The sequence below is a fragment of the Melospiza georgiana genome, chromosome 5 (assembly GCF_028018845.1).
Source record: "Melospiza georgiana isolate bMelGeo1 chromosome 5, bMelGeo1.pri, whole genome shotgun sequence".
In the NCBI taxonomy this organism is placed as follows: Eukaryota; Metazoa; Chordata; class Aves; order Passeriformes; family Passerellidae; genus Melospiza; species Melospiza georgiana.
This window is the reverse complement of record NC_080434.1, coordinates 32,832,224-32,855,717: the sequence shown is the minus strand read 5'-3', so window position 1 is coordinate 32,855,717 and position 23,494 is coordinate 32,832,224. Positions and strand designations below refer to the sequence as shown.

Below are 23,494 nucleotides of genomic sequence, written 5' to 3'. Positions count from 1 at the left end.
TGGGGACAGTCAAGCCCAGAATTGGAAGATCTTTTTATTTACAAATGAAATGTACATGTCAAGAGACAGCATAGAGACAAATCCCTAAATACAATGAACTCAGACCATATTCTCTCATGATCCATGGGTGGGAAAGGCTGTATTTTGTGGAAAAATAAGTTCCAAAGTTAATGACACCATGTGGGTTGTGACAGCTGAGGGAAAAAAGTTTTGAGCAAGACAGGGACAGCCCAAAACTGACCACAGACAAACTAAGGCCAAGTAAGCAAAAACTGTTTCCAAACAGTCAAGTTTTACTGTCCCATTCTCCTAGAGGACCTAAAGGAACAATGAGTTACTGAGACATTCCACGTGCCGCCTGCATCACAGCTCAGTATTCCACAGGGATATTCCTTCCTTCACTGTCAACACTAGCCAGACAACATAGCCAGGCAAACACCCCAAAGACAACTGCCCAGATGCAGGGTCAAAAATGTGAAGAGAAAACCTAAACCAAAGTGACAAGTGCATTAGCGAGGGTTTCAGAGGAACAGCTGCAGATTTGCACATTTAGATATTGTATTTCTTGCACAGATGTTTTCTTCACTGTCGAGGCAAAGGTGCTTTTCGATCCAGATCAGGCAGCCCACTGATACATGAGAATTTTGACAGCTGCTTTCGTCAGGATTCACTGAAAAACAAACCTCTCAGGCAGGCAGCAGCTGGACAAGTGAAAGCCCAGCTTCCTTCAGAGTCCTCCAAAGCAGCTCCTGCCCTTGTCACACACCAATGACCACTACTCTTCTCAGACAAGACTTGGCCCTAAGCCAGAAAGTCAACATTCCAGGGGCTGTTTGCATGCAAGAAATCCAGCAGCAAAGGCAATGCAAGCTCCATCCTTGGCCTGGACCCAAGCCACTTCCGTGCAGTCTGCTGCACCAACAGGAGTAAGGGATCCTCCTCTCCCCTGCAGACACCTGGCAGCTTTAGCCCCTGCAAACTCAGATGGATTGTTCCCACTGTTCAGTCACCTGCATCAAGAGGAGAAAAGGAGAATGACTCTGGACAGACTAACAAAACACAAAGATGCTCCCTGGTGAAAGGCTTCCTTTATTTTGCTTTGTTACACATCCTTACCTTGCTGAAGCTGTGCATTTACATCTCTGTGCTTCACAGATCAGAAAACTCAAGTTGTTTTTTCCCCTCCCCACATGCAGGCAGCCAGCTTCCCCTTTTTTTGCTGTTCTACCAGCTTGCTCAACCCCCCAATTCCATGAGCTGCTTCTTTTCCAGCCCCAATGCCCAGCACCTCAGGAAAATTATTTACTGTGCACAGTGAGCTGTGTACTGTAAGAAGTCTGTCATAACTGCATGTCCTGATCAAGAATGTGAAGTGTAAAATAATTTTCCTATTGCAGTTCCCATCCCTAGGTGAGTGTTCATGAAACCATGCATTTGGAAGCCCCCAGCAGGCTACACGGCAGAAATGCAAGCCCACCTTTTACAGGCAGGTGTGACCATCTCCCCAGGGCTAGTGCTCAACCCTGGGGAAGGTGGCTTCTGATGCATCCGGCATCAAGGTCCCTGACAGCTGTAAATTGGGAAAGAAAGAGACAGGATCAATTTCCAAGTGTAGCATCAAAAGAGAAGACAATCAGAAACAGCCTTCTAAAGACACATGCAATGCCAACACCTAATTGAAAGCAAATCTGTTCTTTGGTCAAATCAGGCTTCAAAAATGCTCCCACAGTGGATGACTTAACAACCCTGAGGCAAATTCTGCTCCTTTAGGAGTCAAACTGGAATTCTGTGGGCCATGCTGTTGAGAAAGTCCCCAAAAACCAAAGCAAACCAAACAAATACAGAGCAGCACAAACCACTTTATTGCCTTGCTACCTGCTGTGAGGGCAGACTTGAGTTATGAAGGTCGATAGCAGCGAGGGAGGGGACTCGGGACTCTGCAAACATTCTATTTTCCTTCTTCAGAAATCTGGGATGCTGAGCTGCAAAACACAACTAAGGTGCTTAGAGCCATGTTTAGGGAGTGAAGGCTGACACACTGCTTCTTGACACTTGTTGGGTACCCAGGTTCTATTTAGAGGAGCTCAAAGTTCCTACCTTCCGCTCCCCTCAGCTCGGGGAGATGATTTAGTTCTGGCAAACGCACATTTGTCTTGAGGAATTCCCATTTCTTCTTACTTGCCTGAAGGATAGGTTTTTTGTTAGTAACCTATAGTCAAGGGCATATGGAGCAGCTCATGAAAATATAGACAAAAATAAAGCTATTTTCAAGCTTAAAAAAAAGCAGTGGCACAGCAATGCTCTGATGCAGCTGGAATTTGTCCAAGAGACAAAAGAATCTGATGTGTGTGAAGGAATTCAACCTGCTCAAGTGCTTTTTATACACAAGCAATGGAAAAGCTACAGCAAAATAAAAACAATCATCTAAGTGAGGCTGCTTTTGGAGAGATAAAATACAGCCCTTGGAGAATGGCTGGGATTAGTTATCTGGAAAAAGGCAAGTGTTCTTGGCTGGCACAGTAATCATCATGCCTAGGTAGTGAGAGAGGAGGAAAACTTTCCATTTCACTTGTTTTCCTTATCAATTTTTAATGCAGTTATGGCATGACTAAGTAAAGCCCTGGCCACATTAAATGCAAACCCTCAGTTCTGCTTCAGCAGCACTGCACACATGGTCTATCGCTCCTGGCCAGGCAGGAGGCCATGGATATATTCCAAATCTCACAGATATCCTGTGCTGGACTGCTCCCCTCATTAAAAATTGCTTTCTGACATAAAATATATTTTATCTAAGAACTGTTAGCGAGGGATAATGAACGCAAAATCTGCAGGGGAAAAGGGGTAACAAAACAAGTAGTATTTCTAGTATTCTAGTATTTCTAGTATTTTTAGTGGGGAGTTATGGTGAAAGATGGACCAGATGGAGTTCTTGAGAATACAACACACGATTGAATTAATTTTTGCTTGGCCAAGGAGGACAGACAGACAGACAACTCACCGGTGTCAGGCTGACATTGCAACGCCCCACTGGAGAAGGCTTCCGTGCCTTTAGCAAGGGGTTCAAGTATTTTTTACTCTTTTCATCAAGTCTGTAATCAGAAATGCCCCACAGCTGGTATGAGCTGGGCTGACACAGCCAATATAAAGCACCAAATGCAAGGTGTCCCAAACCCCACATCCTGTGCTCCCACACTGTCACCCTGCCCCTCCCAGGGCATCCCAGGAATGATGGATAGGAGCTCCCCTAGCTCTGCTCCCTTACCTGTAATTAAGGCTCCCAGGCCCAGACCCCATCCCAAATGTAGGAGAGAAGTTCTGGTTGATGGGAGGGATAAATGTGCCCAGGTTCTTGGCATAGTCCAAGTTGCTGCTGGAATCTTTCAGGTTGGTCTGAGGGCTCAATTTCATTGGGTGGATTGTGTTGTCATAGAGGAAGCTCAGCTTGGAGGATCGATCTGCTTTCTCTGCATCAGCTTTAGAGGGCTTGGTCTTTATCAGCTTCCCATCTTTGCTCCTTGGGCCTATGCTGAAATCCTGTTTGGGAAGATAAACATCATCTTTCCTTACAGTCATGGTTAAAAAAGCAGTTTACAGCAGTGCATGCAGCAAAAAAAACATGTCAGAAGCCTACACGTGCATGATTCTGCAAGAATCTAATGGAGATGGAATTGGTTTTGGTAGAATATCTCTGCTTTCCATCAAACAGGAGAAAATTTGTCAGGGTTCCAGCACTCTCTGTAAATAAGTCACTTGAGACTGGAATCAGAAATGATAGAGGAAAACCAGCTGTATCCTGTGTCTTTTCTGAAGGAATTAAATAAAAACTCATCTCAATGTCACCTCAAAGTCACTCTGAAGCACCCTTGGTATCCAGTTGAAAGGAAAATTTTTATTTTTGATGACAGGGCTTTAAATCAGGTTAACAGCAGCATAAAGCGTGACTTATGCTTCCCAAGTGATTCCCCTCCAGCTCTGTATCACCAGGAACTGCACCACAGGTCTGTATGGTTCACCTGAAAGGGACTGGCCCAAAAGCCCCCTGCACACTCCCAAGCTATTTCATAGGAATTTAAACTGCTGCGCCTATTTTAAAAATAATGATACAAAACATGAGAAAAATCCCAAAACAATACAGGTTTGGAAAACACAGATGGACCAACCTGGACGCTGATGATTTTTCTTTCTTCTGAAACATCATCTTTGTCCCTTTTATTGACTTTAGATTTTTTTTGAAATTGATGGTCTCTGGTATCTTTCTGGATTATTTGTTTAAGCTCCTGAGTAAATCTACATTCCATATAAGGAGAAAAGAAAGAAACAAATAATAAAAGGGCTTCTGTTTATCTTAATAGCATCATCAGTTGTTAAGCCCAGGCTCCTATAGACTTTTACACAGTCAAACAAACTGTGCCTTTTAACTAATGAGAAGACAAATGTAATGTATACATTAAATAAAATCTTCTGCACACATTTTTTCACAATACAGCAATAAAGCAATAAAATACAGCAATACAGCAATAAAAAATAAATCTGCACCAGTTTGGTGCAGATGCAGTGAGTGAACACAGTGTAAGACTGTACTACCCAATGTGGCGTGACACTGATGAATTAATGTCACAACAAGGTAAATGTGCCACTGCAATGTGTTCCCTTCCAACTCTATTTTCAGGAAGGTCAAGCCAAAACAAACGGAGGCATTCAGCAGCTGTGAGCTCTGCAAACCCAGCAGTGTGCAGTCTCCAAGCACAACTGCTTCACTTCTTTCTAACCTGAGCCTGCAGTGAGCAGGAAAGGAGCTCTTACCTCTCAGCAAAGCCGTCCTTGTTGAAGAAATCACCCTGCAGGAGCTGGGCGCAGGACGGTCTCTTGTCTGGGTCAATCTGCAAGCACTCCTGTCAAACCAGCAGGAGGACAAAAACACAGCAGGAATTAAACAAAGGCTTTGGCACGAGGAAAAGACCCCTGCAGTGACCCCTTTGGCCCTGCAGAGCTGGGAGTCCCCATCACCCTGGACTGGAGCTCTGGGATCCCCCACCAAGCTGCCAACCCAAGCTGCTCACTGCCTGGAGAGCTGAGAGAAGGGCACTTCAACATCCCTGTGCTCAGCTGTGTGAGGTGGAGGGCAGCAAAACAGAGGAACACTCACAGGAAACACTCAGTTAATTACCTGGGCTAATTCCAGTGCTTCAGCAGGGAGCTTGGGATAGCGTTTCTCCAGGGATTCGAGCTCCTTCACCTCAGGCAACTTCAGGCCGGCAAAGAGGGGGTTTTTATAGAATAACTCCTGTTGTCTTGGAATTAAGTTACCTAGAATCAAGGCAAACAAAGGTGGAAAATACAGGACAGTGAAACATGTGAGAGGCTGAAATGCTAGTAAGGGCTACAGTCTGGCTTGTTATCTTTCCACCCATCAAAACAAATCTGAGCCCTTCACTCCTGAGCAAGCCCCAGGGGCTCTTCTTACCCAGGCACTTGGTGATATGGTAGAGCTGGTCAATGTCTGAGTCTCCAGGGAAAAGGGGCTCTCCTGTAAGCATTTCTGTTATCAGGGCGCCAACAGCCCACACGTCCACAGGCCTGGGGAGAAAAACCACCAGCAGCCCAGCTCAGCACAGCTCCATGGCTCCAAAGGCTGAGGCAGAGATGGAGCAGCCCCTGCACGCTCCCCAGAGCCCTTGCCAGGCTGGCAGGCCAGGCTCACCTGCCGTATTTGCTGTCCCCCACCAGCAGCTCCGGGGCTCTGTACCAGCGGGTGGCCACGTAGTCCGTGTAAGCTTCCCCAGAAGTGGCCAAGGGCCGGGCAAACCCGAAGTCGCAGAGTTTCACTACTCCTGACTGGGAAACCAGGATGTTCTCTGGCTTAATATCCCGATGGATTATCTGCACAAAGAGAAGGAAGTCAGGCAAACTCTCTGTGTGTACATAGCAAACTGATTGGCTCAGCAAGAAGCACAGCTTTCTCATATGCAAGTAGAAAATTACAGGCAAACACAGAACCACTAATTTCAGACACATTTATTTTATGTATCTCTTTTTCCTTTCTATTTCTCTAAGTTTAAAGACGTACAAATACAAAAATACACACTTCTATTCTAATATGTATCTATTGATTGTAGCTGCAGAGCTGATTTCTTGCAGATACTTACATTATGGCTGTGACAAAAGGCAATTGCTCTCATAATCTGAAACAAGTATTTCCGAACCCTCTCGAAGTCCAGTCCATTGGGAGAGTCCTCAAGGTCATTGAGCATCGTGTGATCCACAAACTCAAACACCAGGTACCACCTCTTCTTCCTCTTACACACATCCAACAGGTTCACCAGGTTCTCGTGCCTCAGTTGCTGTCAAGAAACAGGGAATGTTTAGTGAGGGAAAAAAACACTTACTAAAAGTTATAAAGGGAAATGTTTAAAAAAAAATTTTTGCAGTTAACTTTTTAACTGCAGCCCTGCTGGGACAGTACCAAAAAATGCACCTTGAATAAAAAGAGGAAGAAAAAGCAGCCGTGTTTTCCAGTTATTTTGTCATGTATACTTTTGTTTATTTTGTGTCCCCAGCAGACAAGGCTCCACCTCCCATTTGTTACACATTTATCACGCACCAACACAAAAGGCCATGCTACAGAGCACAGTTATTTATTAGCTGGAACCTGGCAGGGAAACATCCCCAGAGGCTGCCTGGAGGCAGCAGCAGAGCCCAGGAGTGGGACCCAGGAAGATGCAAAAGGACTGCAGAGCACAGGGAATTGCAGGGAAAACTCTGCCGGGGCAGAGGCAGTGCCAGCCAGCCTGCACCTGTGCCTGCCCAGATTTCTTAGAAGGTCTGACAAGAGAAGAATTTTTAAGGGTATCCAATAAGAGAAAAAGCTCTTTTTCCAAGAATTATTTGTTCTCTACACAGGAGACCTGAAGAGGTTTTTGCTGTTTTCAGACACAATTAAATTTCTGCCCAAACTCGAGGGGGAAAAATATTAAAACCAAAGATAGACAGGGAAGAAGGGAAGGAACTACAAAGAGAATAAACCTCCAGGTATTTATTTCCCCTGTGAGAGGCCACCCTTCCTGAGCTGCATATGCAAACATTCTCCTTGCAAAGGTTCCATTCACCCAGGAAAAGCAGTTAATTCCCAGAACACCTGGGTGCTGCTCAGAGCAGGGACAATCCAGGCTCACAGAGATGCACTTCAGAAGGGTTTGAAGGGATAATGCTTGGAGCTGCATGCATTTCTATTAACTCCAATTCTGTAACTCTTGTAGTAAAGGCAAATACCACTTTTTTCCCCTCTTCAGCGCACAGGAACCATAAGCTGGCAGATTTAGGAAGAGATACTTGTGGCAGACAAAAGGACAGGACCCAGGTTTGCCAGTATTCCCACCTCTGGAGCAGCCTGGAAATAAGGTTTTCCTATTTTTTTTTCACCAAACAGATCATCTGGGTCCCAGTGTTCCAAACTCCCAATGTGCCCATGCAGAGGGACAAGCACTGTACATGGGACAAACATTCCTATGGGGCAAGGGAAGCTCCTCAGGACAGCCCATGGCAGTGCCTCACCACTCTGACAAGGAATCATTTTTTTCTGATATCCAGTCAAAAGCTGCTCTCTTTCAGTCTGAATCCACTCCCCCTCGTCCTTTCCCACAGCAGTAACACCAGGCAAATCCCACACTCCAACAACAAAGGACACAGTGCACACATGGTTCAGGGAATCCCACAGGAGTCCTTCCTGCCAGGAAGGTGCCATGGATAGAAAAAAAAAATAAAGGAAAACTTTCCTAGAAGTGTTTTACTGTCTCAGGTGACCCCGGCAGCCCCCAGCCCGTTTAGGGTCACACTCCCAGGCTTTAAAAGGTCAGCGTTCCTTCTATTTCCAGCAAATCCCCAGCAGGAAAGGCCAGGCATTTGGGACAGGGGGACAGCCACCACCAGGAGGCAACAGAGACCGCACCATCCCCTGGCAACGCCAGAACATCCCAAGATCCGCCAGGTGCATCCAGCCCGGCGCTCAGGCCAAGGGAGCCGCGGCTCCGCCAGGCCACAGCACGGAGGGTTCCGTTAAATCCAGCGCCTGGAGATCCCGGCAGGGCCCAGGCGAGTCTCCCTCGGCCTGGGGTGCGTCGGTGACACCTGGTGAGTGCTGTGAGGGGAAGCCGAAGGAGTCTGAACACACAAATTGCTTTGCAATTTAAGCACGAAATTGTTAGAAAAAAAAGCGGTGCCGCCGGCCTCACCTTGAGCAGTTTGATTTCCCTCAGGGCGATTTTCCGCACCGCCGCGTCGTCGTCGCTCTCCAGGAACTTCTTGACGGCCACGATCTGCCCGCTCTCCCTGTTCCTGCACTTGGTCACCATCCCGTAGCTGCCTTCCCCCACCAGCCCCAGCACCTGGTACTTGTCCATGGTGGTGGCGGCAGGGCGGGAGGGCCCGGGCCCTGCGGCAGGGCCGAGCCGGGACGCGGGGACAGCACCGGGATGGCGGCACCGCGGCCGCCGCCGGCTCCCACCCCAAGCGGCCGCGTTACTGCGGCAACGGCCCGCCGTAAAGCGCGGCCGCGCCCCGCCTGTCGCGAAAGGCGGCCGGAAGCTCGCTCGGCTCTTGAAAAGGCCTCATAAAATGTTTTAAGGGTAAAATGTTATAAAGCTTGCTTTTTAAAAGCCGCTAGGGCTTTAAAAAGCGTACTAAGCAACCACATCTCTTGTGCGGTGGGCTGAGTGTTAAAAACCCAGCCTGAATCCATGCAATGAGGGCTCCATGTGCAGATGGGAGGCTGTGGATGTTGCTAAAGATCAGTGGTGAATAATTTGGTTTTACTTCATTTTACAAACTTGTCTCCACGTGCTATTTGCAATGTAACACCATGCATGAACCTGCTTCCTTTGAGGGGAAGGAAAGCTGAAGCATCCCTGTGGCTTTACTAATATTTTCAGCCCACACATTCTTAATCCATCGTCCCCTTGTTCCTTCTTCCATCCTGTGATGGATGTAGCAGCCCACGGTCTGGCCTTCTGCTGACACTGACTTCTCATGTTCTGGGCAGCAGCGGCACGGCAGGACACGGGCAGGAAAACAGCTCCAGGAACAAACTGCAGAAATGAAGGTATTCCATGAGGATATTCCCAAGATTCCCGCCTCAGTTTGGTGGCCTCTAGGTCACAACTAAGGGCACTGCGGAAAGAAAGGTGTTCCATGATGCATAAATTCCATTAAAATACAGGATTCTGTCTGGTTATCGTCAACTTCCTCCTCTGAATCCTAACAGCACCTTCGAAGTGGGAAGAAGTTCGTTTCTTCTGATAAGAGGGCAATAAATTCTTTTTCTCTGAAAGATTTAGGTGTCCTGTGTCCTGTGGCTGCTATCTCGCTGTAAGTACTTTCTTTTTGAAAAGTATCCTACATAGCATAATTTCTATTTTAACATTTTTTTATAACCTAAAACTATATTTACCACACTACTTAAGAAAATTAATACAGCATTACATTTCTACCACAACACATATAATATTCATTTTAATATTTGCAGAAAGCCAATCACAAAATAAGCATTTTTCACATGTCAGAACACGGGCGATGACCCCACGGGGCCGTGCCACGGGGGAAGCCGCTCTAGGGGCGGGCTGGTTCTGGCGGGCAGGGCCGATGTCACCGATGATGCCGAGCCGGGGGCGGTGCCGGCGCTCGGGGCAGCCCCGCCCGGCCCTGCGCAGCCACGCGGCGGTGCCGGCCCTTTGTTCCCGGGGGTCCGCGGCCGCCGGGAGGCGGCGGGAGCTGCGGCCAGCAGGATGCCATGGGGAACTGCTGGGCGCAGTGGTGCTGCGGACTGTTCCTGCGGAGGGATGCCGGCCGCATCCAGCGCGGCGGAGGGTGAGCAGCATCCAGCGCCGCTGCCCCTTTCCCCTCCCCGGGGCGGGGAGGTGCCGGGCCCGCCGGCTCCGCCTTCCCCGTGGGGCACCGGGGGTGGCGGGGTGGGCAGGGATGCGGGGTCCGGGCTCCTTGGCGTGCCGGGGGCATGGATGGAGGCGCCGGGAGCCCGCCGGGCTCGGTGCGGTTTTTGTGCGGTCGGGGCTCATGCGCTTCCAGGGTCAGCGGCTCCTGAGCCCCGGTGTTTTTCCGGCAGGAGGTGCCCAGAGAGGGTTTTCAGGTCAGTTGTCAAAAGCCTTGCAGGCGGCCGTGCTGGTGGGAGCGATGGAAAAACACCCGGTTTTCTGCAATGTGATCTCGTCCTCGCCGTGAGTCAGAGGCTGAGCCGCTGCTGGGATAAATCAGGAGCAGAATGGTTCGGATGAACTCATGTCTGTTGCAGAATGGTTCCGAGGAATCCTTATCTCCTGGAAACGTGCGACAGCCTGTTTCATTCTGCCACAAGCAGTTCACGGAAAAGCACAGTGCAAACAGGGCTTTTCCCATATCCTGGCCGGCACTGGATACCTACACATCACTTATTTTCGATGTGTTGGGGTAGAAATCGCTCTCAGCAGGTATGCTGGGCATTTTACATGATGCAAGCTCGTGGCCTCTTGCTTCACACCAGCTCTGGCAGGCGAGTCTCACCTTCCAGACGAGCTGCTTCTCAGAGGCAGGGGTGAAAAACCAGGGCAGTGCATGTAGAGGATACCTGCTTGTATTTTTAGTGCTCCGCCAGAGGGGATGGGAACACCTCCGATGCCTTGACAGCTGGCACTGAAGTAGCACTTTGTTGTGCTTTGAGAACGCCAGGCAGTACTTGAAAGCTTCTTCCTGCACAATTTGAAAGCTTCTCCTTCCTGTGTGTTTTGCTGAGTCTCCTTCCACAGGCCAATACCCCTTTTTTCAGCAAATCTAGTGACAATTTTAGTGACAAAAAATTTAGTGCGAATCCCTGCATCTGTTAGTCCAATACCAGGCTGTCCTGGCCAGTGAAACAAATCTTCCTGCCTGCTGCTATGTTGTCTAGTTGTTCAGGTGTTGCACAACCTGCAGTGAAAGTCTGAGGCATATAAAATGTACAGAGGACTGCTGGCCTCTGTGCTTCAGATCAGATTTGTTTTCTGGGTGTGGTGGTGGTGGTAGTTTACAGAGCGGTGTCACAGTGCTGAGGTTATTTTCCTTCCACTGAGCAGGGAATTCTGTTAAAACCAAAACTGTAAAATGTGGTGCATTATAAAGTTTGCAAGTTAGATTGATATCACCTTGTCCATGTTTGGCTGTTTCTGGAACACCATAATGTAAAAATGTAGCTTATCAACTTAATGATTACTTTAATCACTCATATCCTCCCCCAACCCCAGCTTCTTTATTTTAAGATGCTCCAAGATTTGCCTGTAAGAGATAAACTCCTAATTAAACTACTAAGTATAGGGTTTTTAGTAAGTTTCAATATCCTGGAAGATCGTAAGTTGCGTAAACGTGTTCATAGGTTGCTGATTCTTCACTTGAAGTTTTGTGCAGGGGTGAAGCTGATGGGTCTTCTGTTTGTGTCCCTAATGACCTCAGGCTTCCATGGTTGCCTTGAAAGTGGCCTTTCCTCTCTGGTTTCCCAGCAGTGAATCCTCTGGAAAAGGTTCTTTAGTGGCAGGAAAGGTTGTGCGACAAGGAACCAGTGGGTAGAGCAACAAGTTGCCAGGGGAGACGCTCCCTGAAGTGGCTTCCAAAGAAAAATGAGATGGAGATGAAATCCGATACGGTTAAAATAATTCAGGCTTTGGCTGCTGTGTTGCTTTTATTATTGTCACAGTGTTGGTGTTGGTTGCAAGTGCTGAAGGATCTTTTCGTGCAAGTAGAGAAATCCCTGAGGCCCTGCTTTATTCCTTGTACCAGTCAGCACTTGCAACTGGAAACCCTGGTTTTGGAAACAGTTCGATGAAATGGATGTTGCACTGAAGAGTGTTTATGTTAGAATGTTCTTCTGGACCGTGGCCAAACCTCCTTGGCTAGGTAGAAATGTATTCAGGGAACTCAACACTGTGTCAGGGTTTGTAGAGGACAGGGCTAACTGTCCCCTGTAAAATAATTCAAATAAAATAGGAAGAATTCTGAATAAAAATCAGGGAAGAAACCAATTCCCTGTATAAAATTAGAGTGTGAATTTAATTTTTTATTTTAGTTTAAAAGTATTGCCTTGACCTCTTACTGGATATTTTTCCCTGAGGCTCAGCCTTCTGGATGTGCCAAGCTGTCAAAATAAAATGTATTGTTTAGCACTGATGAGGTGCAAGATACAGGAAAGAGTTAAGTGCCATGGTGAGCAACAGCATTTTCAGAAATTGCCTGGAACAATGTTTTTTTTCCAGGAAAAACATATTAAAGGGATTGCAGAACGTGCTAATAGTCTGTAAATGTCAAGTCCAGCATCCTGACAAGTGATTTCATCTCACAAGGGTTGTAGTTTTCCCCCCAGTTCTACAGAAGGCATTTCCATGCTTTTGCCTCTCCCTGCTGTAGTTAATGTCAGTGTGCTAAATACATGAAGACTTTGTTGTTATTTTATAGTTAACATATTTTAAAATCTGTTTTACATTCTCAGGTTCATTTACCTTCTGCTGTGCATGGAAAAGTCTTTTGCAATCTAACTGTAAACTTATTTTTCCAGATCCAAGTATTTTAGAACCTGTTCAACAGGAGAACACTTCACTATAGAGGTAAGCACTTACATTTTTAGCTATTTAAGAAAAAGTGGGAAAAGCTGAATCCTGGCAATGCCTTTAACACTTTCTGCAGTTTATGAACACTGAAATATTCTGGGATATTCCAGCCCAGATTTGGGTTACCTTATAGTTTGTGGTATTTGTAGTCCACAGAGGTCCTTTCCCAACCTCCAGATTTAAATCCTTTTTGCCAAGGGTAGTGTAAGGTTAACCAGGAATAACCTGGTTTACTTTCCCTGAGCGTTCTGGAAGTCCTAGGCCAGCCAGATTGCCCCTTTTACTGAGGATAACATTAATTATTGTAGGTAATGCTTGGGCTGTCCAGAAAGTTGTGTACAGAGGGGGAAATCTGTTGTGCTACAGAAGAGTGAGTTTGTGCAGCTTAGAATGCTTCTTTTTTAATTAGGACTCTTCTCCTGTTAGGAAGAGAAACATTGCTAAGAAGGTCCACCTCTAAAAATAAAATTCCTCTGAAAGTAGAGTTACAGTCCCACTGTTAGAACTGGAGTGGTGTTTTTACAAGACACATAAAATATGCAGTCATACTTGCTGTATGAGTCTTTAGTGATTTGTTATATTGAGTTGTGAAAATGATTTATTTATTTTCCTCTGCAGTTTGAGAACCTGGTGGAAAGTGATGAGGTGAGTACCTGGGGCATTATGTGAAACCTGCTTGTACAACCCTTAAAAATGGTTCCAACATCTGCATCTTCCTCCTGCTTTAAGCTGAGCAGTAGGCTTAAATCACAGGGTTATTTTGGGTTTTTTTTAACTTTCTGTTTTCCTTGCACTAGGGGTATGAATTTAAGACTTTTGATAAAGATCTAAGAGATTCGTTTTGGGGAGTATGGGAAATAACCCATTAAGGAAGGGGGCACTATGGACTTTGGGAAGAAAGAAAAGAAAAGAAGAGGTGTGAGGAAAAAGAGTGTTTGGGGAGACTCAAAGGAGAATTTGCTGCTGGTATAACTCTTGCATAAAACTCAGCAAGTGCCCTCAGTCTGAGAACAGAAATGGACCTGGGTTGCTTTGCTAAGGGAAGTTCTGGAAGTGCTCTGTCTTTACAAAAAAACAGACTTTTTTATTTATTTTAACAGGGGGAGAGCCCAGGAAGCAGTCACAGGTAAGACTTTGAGACTGAGGACCTCTCCTTCCCTTTGCTGTTCCACTGGTAACACTAAACAAAACCGAGTAAGGGAGAAAAAAGGGACAAAAACAAGTAAGGAAAAAAATAAGTGAGGTTAGGACTGCAGTGACAGTAATGGTTCTGTTCCAGTAGTTCTGTTAGCAGGGATGGTTCTGAAAATATGCTTTCTGTAAAGATATAAATTATAAATAATATGAATTGTGAGAGCAAGGAGAGACAGCAGTGTCCTGAACAAGCTGGAGCTTTCAGGAGGAGCAGGCCACAAGCAGAGCCTGTTGGATGTGCATTAAAGGACTGGTCAGGACAGACCACACAGATATGTCAAAGTGCAAATAAAGGGTTGTCATGCATGAATAATGGATGGAGCTTTTTTGTGTTTCCCCAGGCCTCTGACTGAGGAAGAAATTGCAGACCTGAAAGAGAGACACTATGACTCCATTGCTGAGAAGCAGAGGGTTGTTGACCTGAAGCTTCAGTCAGAGGTAAGTGGTCACAGTGAGAGTACAAATGGTTTTTCCTCCAAAAATGTTAGGATCAGCCATGGACACCAGGAGATTGCACTCACATGGAGCAATTGGGTTTTGTTCAGCAGTTTGTATTTTTTAGCCTACAAGGTGCACAAATTCCTTCTTTTTAACAGTCTCTTAGCTGAAAAAAATGGAATGAATAGGCTGGGTTTCTGACCAGGATCTCTTAAATTGAACCCTTTTTCAGTGCAAGACCAAATGGGGAATATTCTTGATTCAACTTTTCCTGTGTTGAATTTTCTCCACAACTTTCTTAAGGGAAAAAAATCCACATGATTTGTTATTCTGTTTTGGTGCTGCAGCAGTTAATGGAATATGAAGTGGAAAACAATGTAGAGCTTGGATGAACTTTGATCTAAAGTGCCAGTGAACTGTGGAACTGAAAATCTTTAAATCTTTCGCTGTGCAGTCCATAGTAAAATAGAAAAAAGCATTGCAGCATATTATTAGTTCACAAATAATAAATGTTTTCTCAGTAGTTACCTAAATTTCTTGGGCTGTTTGCTTGTGGGGAGGGAAGCTGTTAAACCCAGTTATTGCTTTAGCTGCAGTCAATTTTGTTTTGTTTTGCTTTTCTAGCTGCTTTTCTTTTGTTTTCTTGCACTTATGGCTTTAATAATAGGAAGATAGATAGGTTCTGCTTTTGTTAACCATTACTGTTTTGTTCATACACAGTTAGCCTTACAAGAGGAGAAGTTAAGACTAGAAGAGGAGGCTTTATATGCTGCACAACGTCAAGCAGCCAGGGCAGCAAAGCAGAAAAAGCTCTTGGAGGTGAGGGGAAAAAGACCCCAATATTTATGAGAGCCTCTGTCCTGTCCCTATGTATGCAGACTTCCCTGATACCCTTTCCATCTCAGGAGACCTGACCAGGAGGTGGCTTTGGATTGCAAAGTAGAGAAAGAAGTACAAGATTTGGAAGTGCAGCTGGTTGGAGCAGCTGAAAATCACCATAATTGTTTGAAACAGTTTCTGTCACCGAGTAGAGATTTCGAATGAGCTATAATTTTAATCTATAATTAGCCTCACACTCTTCTTATATAATATGTAGAAGTTACTGATCTTAAATGTAAAAATGATCTGTGGTGTCTTTTGGGTAAAAAAAAAACCCTTGAAATTGAGCACATGTTTAATTTAGGCATCATTTAGATTTGTAAAATGTACTTTTTATATTTGTGCACTGTATTGCTCCTTATCTTTGTGTTCTGTATTGACCCTGCTCTGGGGTACTCATCTAATTTCTGTGTCACTAAGTATAGCTCTCCTTTCTCATTTCATTCTCTCCCCTTGCTATTTGGTGTGGGAGGGTTAATTCTTTCTGACCTTTTTGCCTGCTTTTTTTTCCTTACCACTTATGATCTACAGAAAACCAACAAAAGTAGATTTTTTTTAAATGGCGTTAACTGGTTTTTGTAGAAGTTCTGTGCAAGAAATGCTGTATTTCTTGTCTTTCAGTATTTTTAATATGCATTTCTTGTAGTCAGGACCTAATACAGAATGGGTTGTAGAGATTTTAATTTCCTCTTGGTGTAAAATTAGTACCACTTATCTCCTACTCAAACAGCCTCCTCAAAACCCATAAGGATTATAAGGATTTTAAGGAAGAGTTTTTGTCCAGATATGCATCGAGCACTTAGCCCTTCTGGATAAACTGGAAGCTATTTTGGAATGCATCACTCATCTCCCTGCTGGTTGTGGGCACAAATGGGAAAATGGCTTTTTCCTTGGAAGTGTGGCCTCTCTCAAAGCTCATTTGGCTTGCTGATGTTGCCCTGCTAAATGTCAGGGTCTGTAACAGCAGGGAATTTTAATGTGTGTGTGTCCAGGAAATGGCAGTGCTGGATAGTGGGATGTGACCTGGCAAAACAGGGAGATAATCTAAATTGGGCATTATGTGGGTATAGGAATCCTGAAAGAAAACGGTTGTGTGTGTCAGTAATTGATTTTGACAGATTTGTTGACTGCGTTGTGCCAAATTTCTGTCTGTTTCTCTCTCCGTTCTTGAATCTTTTCACCTCTAACCACCACAAAGTGATATTTCTGCTTCCACTTTTTTTCTCTACACTCCCCATTTGCACATTTCCACCAGCAATTATTATAATTTAAACATCCAGGATGCAAAGTGTGCCAGAAAACAACCCCGCCATCATCCTCCTGGGACTGAAAAACACAAGATCCAGTGCAGTTACCTCCCCACACCCAAAGCAAAGAGCGGCTCTCAGATGAAGTTGACATTAGCAGAGTTATTAATACTTTTGGCCCTGCAAGGCAGCAAAGCTGTTATTAATATAGATGAAGCACTTAGTGCTGATGGAGACAGCCAGAGGAGATGGCAGCGCTGCTTTGCACAGGGATGAAAGGATTTGTAGGAAATATTTATCTTTTGAACGGCGGGGTGGCTCTTCGTGGGCACGGAGCAAAAGAAATCCAGCATCACCCAGGTGTTAGTTGTGCACAGAAAACACTTGAAGACAGCAGACAAGACAGGTGCAGTCCTGACTGAGGTTTCTAAAAACTGATGGGTTTTTTGGGGGGTGCATAAAATATGGTAAAGTGTTGAGAGCTCTGTTTTGAATGTTCAGCTTTTTCAATTATTTGCTTCTCTTAATAGCAACGTAGGCAGCACAGGATAACACAGCAGAGAGCACATGCCGTTAACAATGGAGAGTTCCAGAGGTAAGACAACAAACTTTATTCCTGATAACTTGCAGTCCTCACTGTCTGTAGCCCTGTTCCTCATCTGGAAAGCTAGAGGGTATTTTGGGTTAATTCTGGTTGTTGCAGGAGTAATTAGACTGCTGCATACAGTGCTACTCCCAGCTGCTAACAGATATTTACACACAAAATCAATTTTGTGGTTTATTTTAGAAAGGTGTTTATATGTAAAATTTCAGCTAACATAAAGTATTTTTATTGTTCAGGACCCTGTTTTTTTTTAAAACACAATAGAAACACACTATTTAAATGGTTTGTAGAGTCTGCCTGTTCCTTCATTAATATTCTTAATTTTATTTATTTATTTATTAAATGTTTTATGTATTTATTTATTTTAAGTCTCTTTATTCCCACCTCCCATGTTCGATGGTGGTGGTGGGAAAAACAAGCTTTAAAAAAAGTGGAGAAATTTACACTGGAATGGTGTTTGATTGTAGAAAAAGTTCATGCACAGAAAGCAAGAGGGGCAGGAAGAATTTTGCTATGGAAGCACAGTTAGAATAGGAGCTGAGAAACTGAGTAGGAACTGGCCAGATTTTAAAAACAAAGGACTGTAGGAGCAGGGTTTGAATTAATCACTTAAAAAAATGAACTGAAAATTAAGGAGATTTTATCTAAAGTGATGAAGGGGGAGGAGTTGTTTTGAGTTAATTAATTAATTTTTAACTGAAAATACTAATAAAAATTGAGCAGAAGCACAGGCTGGGAGAGGATGCGATGAACAGGAACAGAAAGACATTTTGCAGATGATTTTATAAATCATTTAGTTCAGTGTTTATATCCTTTGTAGCAGAGCTGGGGGCATGTGGATTAACATATTTTTGATGGCAGCCCTGGAGGTTTCTAAAGCTGTAAAAATTGTGTTCTTGCAGCTGTGTGGCAGAGGAGGACCTCGATCCTTTCCTGAGGAATACAAAATTCCAGTATGAAGCTTTCCGAAGCAGCAGTAAGTCTGCCTTTCCTTAGGCACATCTCTACATGTTGAGGGGCCCTGAGGGGCACAGAGTGCTGCTTCTTTTTCTAGATAAACACAGATTATTTCTAGTTTTATGTTTACACACACAAATACAAAATGTGCATACATGTATCTGTAATTGAAACATCTGATAATTTTTTTATCTGATAAATAAGAGATAGAGGTGAACATTTCTTGTAAAACCAGTTGAAGATGCAGATGTGTGTTTATAGCTTTTTTGTTTTTAATCATCCCTTGGCAATGTAATTAGAATTATATTAATGTTTAATTTTTTTCCTAATGACGTGCAAGAGGTGAATTTGGCTGCCTTTACTAACAAATTCCATCATACCAGTTTAGAGGACAACAATTTGATAAGCTTGTATCTGTTAGTTTTGGTGACAGTACGTGACAACCACTAAGGTGGAGGACTGATGGCTGTGTGAGTAGTTTAGTTTTTTAGGGAGGAGAGGCTTGATTTGTTTTTTTTTGCAGGTCTTCATAAAGCTCAGCTTACAACTTATTAAATTCCTTTCTAGTTGTAATTAGGCAATATCCTAGTGATACTGACTATTAATAAGCTACTGGTTACTCTTTGAACTGATGAAGTACCTTTTTCAGCATGCCTGAGGTTTAAATGGCCACAAAGCACGATGAAAGCTTAATTTAAAATTTTACTTTTGCATGTTTAACCTGAAATTCAAGTACATTTACAAATTAAAAATACATTATGGGTTGGTTTTTTTAAAATAGGGCTTTCATCTGATGCCACAGTGCTGACACCCAACACAGAGAGCAGTTGTGACTTGATGACCAAAACCAAATCAGTGAGTGGGAATGATGACAGCACCTCCTTGGATTTAGAGTGGGAAGATGAAGAAGGTATTTATCCTGAATTTCAGCTTCATCCTGAACCCAAAAGTTAAAGATCTTGTCATTTTAAGCTGTGCTCATTGTAAATTTGTCATTTTCAAAAGGAAAGGTGATTTTAAACTTGTTTCTCATGGAGTTTCTGACAAGTTTGTAATGGTTAAACTGTAAATTATTTTTACTGAGACAAGTTCTTTATTTTTTATAAATGTCGAGATAACCCTACTAAATGAATTCATTTATTAGGATACTCCAATAGATAAATGAATTAATTTCCCTGCATTTTGTGGAACTGACTTGTAAACTCCTGACAAAAGTAATGGTGAAGAAATGCTGCCCTCTCGTGAGCCAGGAGCAGAAGGAAGAGCTTGTTCTTCCTTTCAAAATGTGGTGGTTGGTCAGGAGTCTGACTTCAGTATTTTGGGAAAAACCCAAAATTATTATTATAATTATTATTATTACTGGCACTGTAACATTCACTGGGAACTTGGATCTGCATTCCAAGGAGTATCCCAGCAATGATACAGCAGGAACATTGCTGCTGTTACAGGTGTTTTCTGCACACAATATTCTTCTTTTGTTTACTAAACCTGCAAAAACTCTTGGTTGAAAGTTCATCCAAAATGTTGAGACCTTGGCTATCAAAAGGCTCACCAAAAATAAGCAAGGGTTTGTTTTTTAGCCAATCTGATAGGTGATTAATGTCTGTAATAACTGACAAAACCAGGGAAATCTTAGATGTCTCTGAGCAGTGCCCAGAACCTTATTTTGTGTGGAATTAAACAAACTGAAGACCTTATCTAGACCACTGAGTCTGTCTTTTCCTAGACTACCAGTATCTGTCCATATTCTACCTTCATTTCTCCTGGCAGAAACATAAAAGTTAGGTGAAACTCAAGTGTTTCCTGTGTGTGTGTGTGTGTGTGTGTGTGTGTGTGTGTGTGTGTGTGTGTGTGTGTGTGTGTTGGGAAGGATGAAAGTTTGACAAGAAAATCTCACAGATATGTATGCTTAGCAGAAAGACTTTTAAATGTTGAGTCTGATCAAGGAATAGAGATGGAAGCAAGTTTTGATATAGAAGAAAAGAATTGCTGAGCCAGTCTTGCTGGCTAACCAAGGAGGCAAAGGGGATGTTAGTTGGAAGGGGTTTTTATTGGTTAAAAACAAAGGATAAACCCACCTCAAACAAAAATATGTTTTTACCAAGCAGAAATATAACACAGGCAAACAAGTCAGAAAAGTTGCAAGTAGAAAAAAGGTCTCAGAATTTTCCACTGCAAGAAAACAGAAAAACAACTTGTAGCTTAAACTGTAATGTACTAACTTGTAGCGATTGCAGAATAGTAACATGAATATGGGAATTACAGGAGTTATGATAGGCTATAGATAGAAGTTAAGGTATAGATTGGTTCTACTTGTGAAAAACGCCAGTCACTTGTTTTTAAAATGTTAAAAGTTTAATAGTAGTAAAATGGTTATAAAAATAGTAACACAATTAGAGTAATAACAATTTGAACAAATTGAATTAAGACAATATGAGACAATAAGAACAAAGAGTTACGGATGTCCGGGTGCCTTTTTCTGGGCATCACGAGCCCAAAAAAGGACACCCCTGAACAGAGGATTAACCCTTAAGAACAACAGGCCATTGCATATTCGTACACTTCATACATGATGTATAAATTCCATTCAAACACAGGATTCTGTCTGGTTATTGTCAACTTCTTCCTTCTAATCCTAACAGTGCCTTCAAGGCGGGAAGAAGTTCGTTTCTGCTGCTAAGAAGGCAATAAATTCCCTTTCTCTGAAAGATCTAGGTGTCCTGTGGCTGCTATCTCGCTGCAAGCCCTTTTTTGTTAAACAAAGCATCCTACATAGCATCATTTCTATTTTAACAATTTTTATAACCTAAAACTACATTTAACACAGTACTTAAGAAAATTAATACAGCATTATTTTCTAACACAACACATACAATATTCATTTTAATATTTGCGAAAAGCCAATCATAAAATACATGGATTTTTCACATACTGCATTAAGATGCTCAGCAAAGAAAAATATATAATGCATTGTAACCAAAACCAAAGGGTCTCCAGGGTCCTGCCTGCAGCTGGAGCTGACAGCTGTAGGCACAGCTCTGTCACCCACGACCCTGGACTGCTGTAAGCTCTTAGATAGAATAAACTGCATTTTAGAGAGCCCCTGGAGTCCCGCATCTCTCATTGAAGCTCTTCCAAAACGGCAGGCATGAACAGGATGATCCCGGTGCGGGAGCGCTCCCGGACGGAGGAGGACATCCTGCGGGCGGCGCTCAAGTTCAACAGCAGGAAGCCCGGGAGCCACCCGGCCTCGGCCTCCGACGACTCCAACGGGCTGGAGTGGGAGAACGACTTCGTCAGCGCCGCCGCCGCCCTGGACGACAACGGCAACGCCGAGTACGCCGGCTTCGTGAACCCCGTGCTGGAACTGTCGGAGTGCGAGCGCCAGGACAGATAGTGCATCCCTGCGTGTGCCCAGTGCTGCTGCAAAGGGAACGGAACCCGCGAGGCCGCTCTGCTCTTTGTCACCTGCTCCCCTTTTCCTGACAGTCTGAATTCAGAACTAAGTGCAATTTTATCGTCTACCTTCTCCACTTTTGTGAAAACTGTTGTGGATATTTCTGGGTATCTGGATTTAATAGAAAATTATCTGCACTAAATTGGAGCTTCGTAGCTTTGACTTGTCTATATTTTAACTTGACTTTTTTTTTTTTCCGGATGATGTTTCTATTGATTTTGTTTTAAAATTCATCGTTGGCCTAATATTTATCTCAGAAACAGTCCTTTATAATTTAATACAGTCCTCTTTAATACTTGAAGATAGAGAAATAATTTTTAAATATTTCTATTTCTGTGCTTTTTGACTTGCTCTTCAGCTATTTAGAGCTGCAAAACAAATTTGACACATGGCAAATTTGCAGATTTTCCCCTGTCTAGCTTGAAGCCTTCCTAGTCTTCTCTTGTCCTTTTTCCATTTATTTTATTTATTTAATTGCTTTATGCCAAGCATGGTTAACCTCAATGAACACAGTAAAACTCATCAGGTTAGATAAGGTACTGCCTTGTATAATAATATGCCAGACTTAGTAAGCGTGTGCTAGATAGAAAAGAAAAACTAAAATATAAATTCTCGGTATGTGTCAATAAAATGGAAATTTATGTGTCAATAAAATGGGAATTTTAACCAGTGAAGAACTGGGAGGACCAAAGTCTTGTTTTCCCAGCCCCCCTGAACAGACCAACCTCTGTTGCTACATGGTCCTTAAAATTCTTCAGTTGTGGAAAATTTATAATTGCACTGGACCAGAACAATTATGAAAAAGCAACATCCAGTGAGCAAACAGGGAGGGATGATGGCTCTGCTGCTGGCAGGGTGGGAAGAACAAGAACCTAAAGACTGAATTTTTACAACTGCATTTTGAAAAGAAAGAAGAAAAATTAGAAAAATTCATGTTTTAACAGTGTGTTAAAGTGCTCTGCCTTTCCTGTGCCTCTCAAGTGGATGGTTAATCCTGCCAGTACGGGCTGAAATCCAAGGAGGTGTTCAGTGACTGCACCGCTGCTGTCCTGTGCTGTGTGGTCTCCCCCAGTATTCCATGTCAATCTTACTTTTTAACAAAAGAGAACCTGCAAAGTTCTTGCAGGTCTCAAGCTTTCCCCAGAGTTTCAAAGTAAAGCCATTCTACTCTGCCATTATTTTGTGCAGCTGTCTCATTTTTCCAGGGGGAAAAGGGTGACAGGGTTTAACTTTGTTTTGGAGTAAAAATAACACATTGTGGTAAATAAGAAACCTGCTCTGTCAATCATCAGAACTGAATTTGTTGGTGAAAGCTGTGTGAAAAATGTGGTTTAGCTCATCTGAAGCTATCTGGAATATTTGGGTGGTTACAGTGTGGATAAGGAACAGAAATCCTGCACACTGGGGTTAAATGTGTACAAGTAACACGAGAGAACAGATAAATCCTGTTGGTAACATTTCATCTCTTCATTTCAGTTAAATCCTGTTGGTAACATTTCATCTCTTCAGTTGTAGCCACGTCACTGGAAATATTTTACTACTATTATTTACATTTGCAATACTTGTAATGAGCTTTAAAGACCTGTACACATCAAATGTATATTTGGGTTTGTCCTAGGCTACTGCTGTGTGACTTCTCTTGGATATTTCTTTGTATAGTATATTCCTGTGGGAAGGAAGGCAACTTCCTCCACATGTAAATAACATGTTTTTTACCTGCTGAAACTGTCTCCTCCCCTTCCCTGGTCACTGCTCCTCCTGGCCAGGGAACATGAGGTGACCTCATCCTGACCATGCCTTGAGGAATTAGCTGACAGTCCTGCCCTTGGGATGAACAAGAACTGAGAAAAAAGGAGGCTGACTCCAGCTTTTTCTGTGATGGGCATGTTCTGTAGCCATGGTTGATGATAACATTTGTAGAGCTCAGTGCACCACGCTGGGTGACTTTTGAAGTGATGCTCCATCTCTGTGGGTACTTGAGAAATGGAGGGATTCTACAAACAGCTCATGTGAAGCAGTTCCAGGGTACTGTAAAATGCCTATCTGTACAAATTCAAGAGTCATTAAAATTTTCAGCAAGTCTTACATTCGGCAGTGTGGTATC

The 23,494-nt window shown here is 43.5% G+C and overlaps 2 protein-coding genes across 5 annotated transcripts; one reads left to right on the top strand and one right to left on the bottom strand.

The window, feature by feature from the left end:
• Positions 1-14: 14 nt before the first annotated feature.
• Positions 15-8,487, bottom strand: CDKL2 (cyclin dependent kinase like 2). Its single transcript, XM_058025113.1, has 13 exons — positions 8,229-8,487; positions 6,147-6,341; positions 5,702-5,880; positions 5,465-5,577; positions 5,168-5,307; positions 4,804-4,892; positions 4,161-4,287; positions 3,263-3,534; positions 2,999-3,089; positions 2,098-2,182; positions 1,876-1,982; positions 1,478-1,570; positions 15-1,010 (listed from the first exon to the last, which is right to left on the bottom strand). The coding sequence occupies exons 1-12, from the start codon at positions 8,394-8,396 to the stop codon at positions 1,511-1,513; spliced, it is 1,626 nt and encodes a 541-aa protein (XP_057881096.1). The 5' UTR covers positions 8,397-8,487; the 3' UTR covers positions 15-1,010; positions 1,478-1,510.
• Positions 8,488-9,681: 1,194 nt separating this feature from the next.
• Positions 9,682-22,857, top strand: AP1AR (adaptor related protein complex 1 associated regulatory protein). Of its 4 annotated transcripts, none has more exons than XM_058025011.1 (10): positions 9,682-9,858; positions 12,563-12,611; positions 13,233-13,259; positions 13,715-13,740; positions 14,150-14,246; positions 14,967-15,065; positions 16,903-16,967; positions 17,879-17,952; positions 18,715-18,843; positions 21,080-22,857. In XM_058025011.1, the coding sequence occupies exons 1-10, from the start codon at positions 9,782-9,784 to the stop codon at positions 21,328-21,330; spliced, it is 894 nt and encodes a 297-aa protein (XP_057880994.1). In that variant the 5' UTR covers positions 9,682-9,781; the 3' UTR covers positions 21,331-22,857. The 4 variants fall into 4 exon arrangements, with proteins under 4 accessions (XP_057880994.1, XP_057880996.1, XP_057880993.1 ...); XM_058025010.1 differs by lacking the exon at positions 9,682-9,858 and adding an exon at positions 10,005-10,135; XM_058025013.1 differs by lacking the exon at positions 14,967-15,065.
• The last annotated feature ends 637 nt before the right edge of the window (positions 22,858-23,494 follow it).

Excerpts from the sequence above, each read along its gene's own strand:
- CDKL2 (XM_058025113.1), bottom strand. The coding sequence starts at position 8,396 with ATGGACAAGTACCAGGTGCTGGGGCTGGTGGGGGAAGGCAGCTACGGG. Across the intron at positions 5,578-5,701 it reads GGGGACAGCAAATACGGCAG|GCCTGTGGACGTGTGGGCTG; the intron begins GTGAGCCTGGCC and ends TTTTCTCCCCAG. Across the intron at positions 1,983-2,097 it reads CGAGCTGAGGGGAGCGGAAG|CTCAGCATCCCAGATTTCTG; the intron begins GTAGGAACTTTG and ends TGTGTTTTGCAG.
- AP1AR (XM_058025010.1), top strand. The coding sequence starts at position 10,008 with ATGGAGGCGCCGGGAGCCCGCCGGGCTCGGTGCGGTTTTTGTGCGGTC. Across the intron at positions 13,260-13,714 it reads ACCTGGTGGAAAGTGATGAG|GGGGAGAGCCCAGGAAGCAG; the intron begins GTGAGTACCTGG and ends TTATTTTAACAG. Across the intron at positions 16,968-17,878 it reads AACAATGGAGAGTTCCAGAG|CTGTGTGGCAGAGGAGGACC; the intron begins GTAAGACAACAA and ends GTGTTCTTGCAG.